This window comes from Glycine max, chromosome 17 (genome assembly GCF_000004515.6).
Source record: "Glycine max cultivar Williams 82 chromosome 17, Glycine_max_v4.0, whole genome shotgun sequence".
NCBI lineage: Eukaryota > Viridiplantae > Streptophyta > Magnoliopsida > Fabales > Fabaceae > Glycine > Glycine max.
Genome location: NC_038253.2, coordinates 34,438,284 through 34,449,442, shown reverse-complemented (window position 1 = coordinate 34,449,442; position 11,159 = coordinate 34,438,284). Strand labels below are relative to the sequence as shown.

Here is an 11,159-nt window from a genome sequence, read left to right as displayed (position 1 = left end):
ATAATCTTTTATTTTTAAGGTAAAATTTTATTATTTGTATTATTTATGTAATTTTAAATTTTCTGACTATTCTAATAGATAGTTTTATCAAAGTAATAAAATAATTTTTCAATTTTAGCTAGCTCTCATTTACAAGATAGCTTTTCAGTTAATTTTATTGACATAATAAAGATATGTGATCCCTGTAAATAAACATTCTAATACAATCGGTGTTAAAATGCTCTTTACATAATTTTTGTCAATCAAATTATCAATCATAACGAAATAATAGAATTATATAACATTTTTAAATAATTAAAGAACTTGATTAATTTTTTTGTAACAATCAAGTAATTAATACGCTAAAATTAAAATTACATCCTTCAAGCAATATTATCATAACTTAATTACGTGAGAAAAACAACTCTTAATTAAATTTTATTTATTTTTTAATTGTATTTCGGATTAATCAATATTACATAGTAAGTACAACATTAACATCCGTTTTCACTTTTCAGTTTCGTTTGTTCTGGTGGTCATGGAAGCAGCCACGTCACTCCCCATCTACCTTTCTTTCTTTCTTCTCAATTCCCCTCTCTTATATTGCAAGCATTCTTACCAGCCATGAAAATGCGAGTGAAGAAGTTCATTGCGTTTTGAAGAGGCACAGAACAAAAAAAAATATGAGAAGAATCTCGAATCTTCTCTCTAAATCGAAACAACTCGCTGCATTCGCAAGCCTAGAAACCAAACTTCGCGCCAATGCGCTTCGCTCTTACTGCGATCAATCGCACCTTCGCCGCCAAAACCGTCCAGGTTCATTCCCGTTCACAGTTTTTTCCAATTTCAATTTCATTTCGGGATCATAATCCTCCACGTTCTGTAGCTTAATTGTTATCAATTAATCGTTAATTGTCTTAATATTTCAAATTTGAATCGAAGTTTCGTTTATTTCTGTGCGGGAATTGGTGTGTTATGTTTCAGGGCCGCTTGTGCAGTACAGGAGTCTAGTTGATCAAGGGAAGTTGCGGCACGATCCTTTCCAAGAGAGTGTTGCATCGGAGCTTGAGAATTTGCTTGCAAGGTTGGAGCAGTACGAGAAAGATATGGAAGAGTATCATGTATATTTGGAATTGGAATATTCTATTAGTTTTTTAATTTTTTATTTGTTGCACTAACTAGCATGTGTGCTTTTTCTAGCTGTGATTGCACTGCTTGAATTGTTTTGTTTTTGTGTTTGTGTATGTGTTTTTTGAATTTGTCCTCACTCTTGGTAGGTGAATCTAGCTAATTGGGAGAAGCAGCGGGAGAATGAGCGTCGGAGGCTTCTCATGGAGGAAGTTGAGCTGCACCAGAAGGACGAGTACTGGTGGAAGCGGTTGAACAATAAGCTTACCGAAAGGTGGGAATCCCGGTAAGGTTTGAGTTAATTTGATATGGTTTTGATTCAGCTGAAGGCTTAAACCAATGTGATTTCACTGACCCTAACAACTTAAAATCCAGCTTCTGTTTGCTTATTGCAAATTTTCTTCCATTTCTCTGTCTTGGTTAGGATGTGTTGAAGCTACATGTCCTTTTTTGTGATTCAGGAAAAGACCAAAAAATATGGAGTCAGGGGTAGGGAAATGGGTATCATATCTCAAACGAGAGAAGAAGTTGGATTCACTAGTTGGTCACCGTCCAACTGCTCCTCCAGCTCCTAAAGGGCTTTACATATATGGCAATGTTGGCAGTGGTATTTACCTTACTTTTTTTTTTTGGATGTTTATGCTCTCCTATAATGCAAAATTATATTAGCCTGATTTGATTTCTAAATATGAAATGTGGACTTTTATACAGACATTAGGGTATGCCTATGTCTAAAATATAGGACATCATGCCACTATAAACTCACATATATCTTCACGAGCTGTTAATGTTGAGCTTGTAAAGCTAAGGTTTGACTCATTTAATTAATCGAGCCTAATCTCAAGCTTGAGGTTGTTTGATTAAACAAACAAGCTTGATCGAGCATTTAACAAATCGAGCTCAAATAGTTCACGAATAGCTTAGTTCATTACACCCCAAGCCATGGGTCAGCCTGGAAGAAAGAGAAACAAACAGTAAAGTAAGAAAAAAGGAAAAACAGAAGGTAAGGGGTTCCGGAATGGGAAGTGAAAGCATAAAACAGGGTAGAGCAAACCATTGCAGGCACAATGATATTGATGGCAACTGGAAAGAGAGGTGAATGATGATGCAGCAACAGTGGTTGGACCAAAATGGAGGAAAAAAGTGCCAAAACAAGAGTAGGACAATGACACTAAATCAGAGAGACACGATTTCCACAAAAAAAAGCACCAATGGAAAATGGGTCCTCTGGGAAAGCACGAAATAGGGTTGTCTCTGTGAGGCTCTAGATATCATGTTGAGAAGAAAAGAATGCAAGAGACATGACCGAATTTGTGTATCAATGCACACAGAATGGAGTATAGTATTATATAGTGTGGGTAATAATTATAGAGGAAATATTACCAAATTACAATAATTATGTAAATCCTAGAATTTCCCAATTACCATAATTAAGGGTATCTAGCAACAACCAACAATTGCCTAATTATCATAAATAAAGATATGTACAATATCTAACACTTCTCTAACTATCTGGATGCATTTCTAATGCTGAAGGGAAGACAATGCTGATGGACATGTTTTATAGTGCCACCAAAGGAATTGTAAAACATCGAAGAAGGTATCACTTTCATGAGGTGAGTCTTTTACTATGCTTTTGAGCTTTTGGTCATATTGATGTAGATTTCATCTATGGTTTTTTTTTCTGGAATGCACCATCTTACTTTAGTCTGGCCATTGATAATTATTATGAACCTGTGCTGAAAGCAATTCCTCCACTAATATGCAGGCCATGCTTAGAATTAATGAACAAATGCACAAGATATGGAAGAACCAAATAGAAGAGAAGCCTTTGCAATCGACCATTGCTGGTTGGATTATGAGTCTTCCTTTTGACACGAAAGCTAAGGAGTGGTTGGCTGCTGAAGAAAGATACAAGCAAGAGGTACAGATGAAAAACATTCTTCCTGCTGTTGCAGATATGTTTTTCCTGGATGGAGAAGAGAATGAAAAGGGAGCTAGCATTTTGTGCTTTGATGAGATACAGGTAAGGGAAAATTTGTACATTGTTATGATGAATTCCCCATATTTTTATCCCAAATAATAGTTTCCATACCACTATCCATTAATATTGATTTGATCACTTGGGGAGAGTATAATGGATTATGTTCTTATTTAATAATAAATTTGGGATTTTTGGTGAATACTGGGAATGTCCTTCCTTCATGGAGTAGTTTTTCATGATCCATCTGAAAGGATTTTGTGGCAGTGGGAAGTTTATGTAGTTTTCTACTTCCCTGGTCTATTTTCTCATGTGTAATCTGTTTGGGTTACTCGGCTACAAATATTTCCCCAAATCATATGTATACTTCAATTCCAGATCATAGTACCTACTATCTAGTATTCTAGTTAAAACTCCTATGAAGGCATTGAAGCACCACTGTTTTTAGATTGAGTTGGACCTGTTTTTTCATTCCTCCTTGACTTGTTGCTAGCATGATTGGTGAGCTACGTCTGTACTACATCACTTCTTTTTTTCATTCTACATCTTGTAGTATAGAATATGACTGTTTTGGTACTCTCAATTTCAGACTGTTGATGTATTTGCTATTGTGGCTTTATCTGGAATTCTAAGCAGATTGCTGAGTAGTGGAACTATAATTGTGGCTACCAGTAATCGAGCACCAAAGGACTTAAATGAGGTGTGTTCTTTACTAGTCAATCTTTCATAGTATGTATTGTCATTTTTACCCATTCTTCAGTTGTGTTACGGGTCAATAATTACACCGTTGGCATCCCTGATAATTTTCTGTTTTGGAGGAATCAGATCCCCTCTCAACCTAGACCAATTGGAAACAAGGCCTCATACTTGTCTTTTTGTGCAGGCTGGTATGCAAAAGGAAATATTCCAGAAACTTGTCTCCAAATTGGAAGAACATTGTGAGAAAGTATTGATAGGGAGTGAAATTGACTACCGTCGTTTTATAGCACAAAAATCAGAAAACCAGGTGAGAATTTAAGATATTTGTTATTTTCCGAATCCTTGTCTCAGCGATAAAAAAATAACTATATGCAAATATGATGTCAACTTCCTTCATAGTAGAGGAGTAGTAATCCAACAATAGCAACAACCAAGCCTTTTCCTAATTAGTTAGGATTATGACTAGTAATCTAGTATCAATACGGTTAGTGTTTTAGGGTTCATGGACAAGACACGTATGATGGGGTAACTACTAGTATGAGAAATTTATGAAGTGAGACTAAGAACTTCTCTATAAGGATAAGATGACATCAAGGTTCAACCTTGAGTCCTTACTTGTGGTTACTATGGGCATACAAAAGATTATCCTTACTTGTGGTTACTATGAGAAATTTATGAAGTGAGACTAAGAACTTCTCTATAAGGATAAGATGACATCAAGGTTCAACCTTGAGTCCTTACTTGTGGTCACTATGGGCATACAAAAGATTATCCTTAGGGAATGTGGTCAATTCTATACATGAGCTTTTAATATAGACTTTGGAACCAAAGAGTATCGCATAAGTAGGAGTAAGGGTGTATGCTTTGCAATCATAACAAGAAATAAGAGGAAAATGACTTGGAAGTAAAATTGGGAGATGTCATACCAGAAGTTCCTAAGTTTAAATATCTAAGATCAATATTACAAAAAGATGGGGAAATTAATGAGAATGTTACACATAGAATACAAGCTGAATGGTTAAAATGGAGAAAAACATCGATGGTTGTTTGTGATTGCAAATTACCTACCAAGTTCAAAAAGAAGTTTTATCATATATGTTTGACTATACCCTATGGTAGTGAATGTTGGGCTTTAAAGAAACATGAGAAAAAATGTGGGTGTAACAAAAATGAGAATGTTAATATGGATGTATGGCCACACAAGAAAGGACAAAATGCAAAATGATTGTATGCAAGAGGATATTGGTGTGGCATTGATTGAAGAAAAGATGACAATAAATCAATCAATTTAGGTGATTTGGATACGAACAAGAAAGCCATTGGAAACACCTGTAAGAACAATAGATTGCTTGGTTTTTAGTCTTGTGAAACGAGGGAGAGAAAGACCAAGAAGGATGTTGAAGGAAGTTGTTAAGAGGGATCTCATAGTAAATAATATCTCTAAGGATTTGGTCTTTAACCAAGCCCAATGGCATCATGTGATCTATGTATCAGACCTCACCTCATGAGATAAGACTTCTGTTGTTTTTATGAAAACATAGGCCATGATGGTTGATGAACTACAAATGGAAATGTGTTACTCTAGCTAGGCACCTCAATGAAAAGATTATCATTAACAGTTAACTTCACATTAACGGTTTAGTTAACCAAAATAATGCATATAACTTTATGAATTTAATGAAATTTCATTGTTAATGTGTTTTCTTCGTCAACTACAAAACTGGGATGCCGACCTTACAAACTTTGCTTTTCTAGTCTCAGAAACATATTATAAGGAGGAAAGTAACCAACTAAGGATGCTTCCATGTTTGACGTCACCAAGAAACTCATGTATAATTTTTTGTTTTTGAACAATATTCATTTCATGAAACTTGTGCTAACAGTCATCCTTTCTGTCCACCCAAGGTGTATTCTTAGAGTTACATGCTAACAAGGCATCTTATTATGCATTTTTGAAATTGGAATATATTGGAATATCAATGGGTATAGATATGTAGGTGCACTATTTCTGGCCTATTGAAAAGGAAGCAATGAATGAATTTGAGAAAAAGTGGCATGATGTTACAGGCAGATTTGGAGGAAGAATAATCTCAAACACCATCTCAGTGATGTTTGGAAGGTATCCTATTTATATTTAATTCTACTAAACAAGTATGCATAATAAGCATGGACAATATAATTTCTTTCTGTGCCAGGACACTTGAGGTTCCTCAAAGCTTTGATGGAGTTGCACGCTTCACATTTGAGTATCTCTGCGGTCGTCCGGTACATTATTTCTTTTAGTTTGGTTATTGTCTAAATTATTTTTCCAGCCAATATAATTATTAAACCTTATTGTTTGGTTTACTTTTATTTTTTACTTAAATGGCAAGTTGATATTGTGTGTTTCATTAAACTCTTCACGGCTCAAATGGGTATGAACAACTTTCAAGAGTTAGTTCATACTTCATAGATATGATGGTACATTTGATGATTAAACTCTTTGCATTCTGTGGTTTATTCTTTTTTTGGCGACCTTGTAGCAACTATTATTGCCTTGAGGTAGAGGGAATGAAAGTCTTGGAGTACAGATCTAGAATAATGTAAGACTTATTATGCTAATAATGTAGGACATAAAGGCCAAAAGTATTTAGAAGTGCTTGAAAAGAATCCTCTCAACCCTCATTGATTATGTTGAAAATATTTCAAAATCAAATCCCACAATTTTAGGTATTTCTTAAACTATAGAAATACATGTATTTACAGCATATTTCTACTCTGATTACAGCATACAATAAGTGATATTTACAGCAATAAATGATAGGAATTATTCTATAATTTTATAATAAGAAAAAAATTGAGCTTCTAAGTTTGAGTTTAAGAATGTTTAAGCTGAAGTAGGAAGGGAGGGACAAGGCCAGGTTGAGTAAAAATCTGGTAAGGGAAAGAGTACCCAGAAGACCACCATGGGTTCATGTTTAGGTGGTTGGTTGTGAGACCTTAACTATGCTTTGTTATTATTCCTTGTTCTTTCATCATTATTTGGCTTGCATTTAAATAATCATGATTTTAAATTTTCTTCTGTGATTGTTCACATGCAAGCAGTTGTACTTGATATGCTCTCCCTCTCTCTAATTGTTTTGATTTTCAGTTGGGTGCAGCAGATTATATTGCAGTAGCTGAAAACTTTCACACGGTTTTCATATCTGACATTCCAGTAATGAGTATGCGCATCCGTGACAAGGTATTTATCAGTACAAATAAGTTCAGTTTGCCCCATATGTAGTGATAACTGCCTAATTTTTTGTTGCAAAATATATCAGAAACTTGCTTTCTTACTCTGTAAGTGTGTATCTGTATGATTTTTTCAGATATTCCTCAAACGCAATGCTTAATATTTTTATGCATTAACCTTGGCATTTCTATATAGTACACTTGTTTCTACTTTCCCTATCCTGTTTTGAGTAAAACATTTTCTACATTTCAGGCACGGAGATTTATCACCCTTATTGACGAGTTATACAATCATCATTGCTGCCTGTGTTGTTTGGCATCCTCTTCAATTGATGAATTATTTCAAGGAACTGAGGAGGGCACACTTTTTGACTTGGAAAGGTTATTTTGTCTGTTTTATGAGATATATGATGCATGAAGAGCTATGTATTACAAAGTATAATTGTTTTAGACCTGCCCTAATAAAAAAACCAAACTAATGAACCCTGCTGAGCCAGAGGCTCCTTGATTTGCAAAAGTATGGGGAAGGTCATTATATGCAGTCTTCTCCTTGCATATGCAAAGAGACATTTTTTTGGATTCAAACTCATGACCAATTGATCACCAAGGTGCAACTTTGCTGTTGTGCTAGGGCTCGCCCTCAGTGAGTGATAATTTTATTTACCTTTTTGGTCATTCCACCTTCAATACATTACATAGTAATTGATTCTGATGCTTGTTATGCCTTGTAGCCGGAAAAAAAGGGTTATGTGTGGCAAACATTCCTGTTAAATTCCCAAATCATTTTCCTGTTAATGATCTTTGATTATAATCCAAATTACTAAGCACATTGTGATAGTAACACCAACAGCTTTTTGGTGTCAATCAGATTATAACTTCTAAAACAATCTTATGTTGACCACCATCTATCCTGATATCCAAGGTTCACTTCCCATGTATTTCCAAACATGGCATAGAAGGCAGGCAGACTTAAAAATCATGAAATTTTCAAATTCCTCCTCTATTTACACTCGTTCTGTTCTTGGGGTCTTCATTCCTTTTGAATAAAGCAATACTGACATGAGGCTCATCAGCTTTGCTTTTGATAGTAATAGAGCTCCTAATTAAATGATGCATTGTTAACTGAACCTTCTCACTCCTGTTTTGGTTCCAGTTTCCAGTTTGAAACTGAGACTGAAGGTGGGAGACTTCGCCGCAATGTCTTGGCAGAAGGTAGGGTCAGCTCAGGAGGTGCCCCTTCTGGTATCACATCCATACTATCTGGTCAAGAGGAAATTTTTGCTTTTCAAAGAGCTGTAAGTTGTGACTCTTCCCTTCTTTTAGTTGCAAGTTGTGACATAATCATAATTTAGCACTATGCTCAAAATGGTTTCCCTCTAGCATTTCTTGTTCCTGACTTCAAGTGTTGTAGTGACATTTCATACATAATGAAGTTCTTTCTTTTTTCCCGTTCATGTTTGCTACCAGCTGGTGAGTGTAACTTATACTAGTTTCTCATATTTTTTTATAAGGGTGCTAAATTATAGAGCGGTTTTGTAAGTAATTCAAGGAAACATGGAAGTTACTCGTGAAATACTAACCACTTTTATTTGGTTTCTTATAGAAATCTGAAAATGTTAAAAAAAAATGTAGTTAACATAGTTGACAGGCAGTTTATACTCATTCACAGCCAACAGAGTAGCTAAATAGTGAACCATGATTTGTCTTAATAGGTGAAGTCTTGCAATTAGAAGAAAGGTAAAGAATTGTTACTTTGCAAGCTGACCATAAAGTATAAACTTTAAATGCTTTTGTAATTAGAATCATTTGCGGTCACAAGTTCGCTTTCAAGGTATGATCTGCCTCCTTTAGGATTTGCAAAAGAATTATCTTCTTTGAGGATGTTTCAGACATATTTGAAATTGTCATCCTGACCACCATCTACCCTGTCAAATATAGAGTAATGATGCTTGTACAAACTTCATCCTCAGAGTCACAGACCTTGAAGACTCTATTCTCTTTCTAGAAAAGAGTTACTGAGGTGTTATCCCATGGCTTGCTCGAGAGTTTATAAGAGGATTTGCGGGGATAATTTTTTTTTTCAGATACCATTACAGTTTTCGAACATATGCAGCTGCATAACTTGTCAGCATACTTTACTCAGATTCTTTTGTGTTTTCATACAACCATTTAGTTAATTTCTGTTAGATAATCAATGCTCTCACAGATAAAATTACCCACACTCACAAGCATCGTGTGAACACAACAAAGATTACACCATAGAAAAAAATAATAACAAACAAGAGAATTTAACGTGGTTCGGCACCTCTTGCCTACGTTCATAGAACCGTCTCAAAAAAATATTTCACTATCACAAAAATGATTACAAGATTGTAACTCACTCCAAATAGTATATCACTCTACAAACTCGAGTACCTCACTCAATGATTACAAGAAATGATAACACTCTCACACAAAGACACTTTTCTTTCAAAGCTTGTTTGTTAAGTTTCTATGGAGGCGGGATCTTTGAGCTTCAATGAGGTCCTTCAATGGTGATTTTCTATCATGGAGATGCAGCGAAAGATAAAAGAGAAGAGGTGAGAGGAGACTTCATCTACTAGGGAATAAGTCATGAAAGAAGGAGTTTCGCCACCAAGAATGTGTCTTGGATAAGAAGCTTAGAGAGAATACTTCAATGGAAGAAAAGAGAGAGAGGGAGCACGAAATTAAAGGAAGAAAAGAGGGAGAGAAGTTGAACACACTCTCTTTTCATATGTTGTTTCTCCACAAAATCTCTTCTCTATTTATAATGAAGATTACCACCAACTATAATAAATAAGTTTTCTTAAAAGTTGAAAGAAAGACAACTTTCAATACATTCATTTAACTAAGGTTTATCTAGTAAAATGTAATCTTTTACTTTGCATTTAAGTTGCTTAAACCTTAGTAATAAAAATTCAATTCCCAATACCTTATCTTTTGACTTGAAACTCTAGACTTGTGACATCCCAATTTTTTTTTAAGTTTTAGCAAAATTTTGTTGTTCTGTTTTAATTCTCATTTTATAATATCAACAAATCATTGTTAAATATTTTTTTTGTAATATATCCTTAACCATTTATTATGGAGTGAGAAAATAAAAAAAATATAGATAAGAAAGAATTTAACAATATAAAAGGGAAGGTATATATTAAGAAGTCACAATAATTTTACGAAGTCTATAATATTAATTATATTTCTTGATTCTTGTGCTAAGATCTTAAAAGTCAAATAAATGGAATGGGGGTATCTTCTAAATTATTTGTACAGCTCTTGAACATAATAACATTGAGTCTTCTTTTGTAGGTATCACGCCTGATTGAAATGCAAACGCCATTATACTTGGATGGAGTCAGTAATTTCCACCCTTATTTTCAGAGGCAACATAAAAAGTTACAACAATTGTGACAGCTTATATTCTAAGTCATTAACCTGAGTTTTTTTTTTTAATTTACTTGTAATAAAATTGTCATCTGATGCCAAATTAACTTTATATACTATTTGTGGATAATCGGCCAACATTCATGTCAATAATAAACACCATAGCTTTGACGAGTGATCAATTAGTAACAGGATTGATTTTTTATTTATTTATTTGAGGAAGACTGGTGACACTTTCTTTTTTAGACAGTGGCGGTTAGAATTTATTAAAAATCATTAATTTTAATAGATTTTGTTTTTCAATTTAATATAAATCGAGAAAGAAAAGTATTAATTGAAAAACAAAAATTACTAAAATTGATAATTTTTAATAAATCATAATCAATCACATAGAAAACATTCAAAAGAGAATGTTGTTAGCATTCAATGTTTATTACAGTTAAATCATTAATCCACATGGAATAAAAATAAAATAATTGCCGCCATAGGAACACAGAACTGCTGCTATAAGGTCTCTAACAGATGTTAGTTCGTAAACCGACATTTCAGCTGAAAATTTCTTACACTCCTTTTCATTGTCTGTGGCGAAAAGAAAAAATTACAAATGTTTAACTACTTGATCGTTTCAGTCGAGTAAATACACGAAACGTTTTTTTTTTCTTAAGAAAGATACACGAAACATTAATTACTCCCCAAAATTAAGAGTGTTTAATTGCTATTATCTCGCCATTCTTTTAATGTTGGATGTAAATTGTTT

General features: G+C 34.1%; 1 protein-coding gene across 4 annotated transcripts; it reads left to right on the top strand.

The window, feature by feature from the left end:
• The first annotated feature begins 494 nt into the window (after positions 1-494).
• On the top strand, positions 495-10,580 carry LOC100816565 (AFG1-like ATPase family protein). Of its 4 annotated transcripts, none has more exons than XM_006600166.4 (14): positions 495-795; positions 964-1,100; positions 1,257-1,381; positions 1,569-1,714; positions 2,644-2,723; positions 2,876-3,133; positions 3,678-3,788; positions 3,972-4,094; positions 5,785-5,906; positions 5,983-6,052; positions 6,918-7,010; positions 7,254-7,381; positions 8,154-8,295; positions 10,328-10,580. In XM_006600166.4, the coding sequence occupies exons 1-14, from the start codon at positions 663-665 to the stop codon at positions 10,427-10,429; spliced, it is 1,770 nt and encodes a 589-aa protein (XP_006600229.1). In that variant the 5' UTR covers positions 495-662; the 3' UTR covers positions 10,430-10,580. The 4 variants fall into 4 exon arrangements, with proteins under 4 accessions (XP_006600229.1, XP_006600228.1, NP_001242617.2 ...); XM_006600165.4 differs by having other exon boundaries at positions 1,257-1,393; NM_001255688.2 differs by having other exon boundaries at positions 606-795; positions 983-1,100.
• The last annotated feature ends 579 nt before the right edge of the window (positions 10,581-11,159 follow it).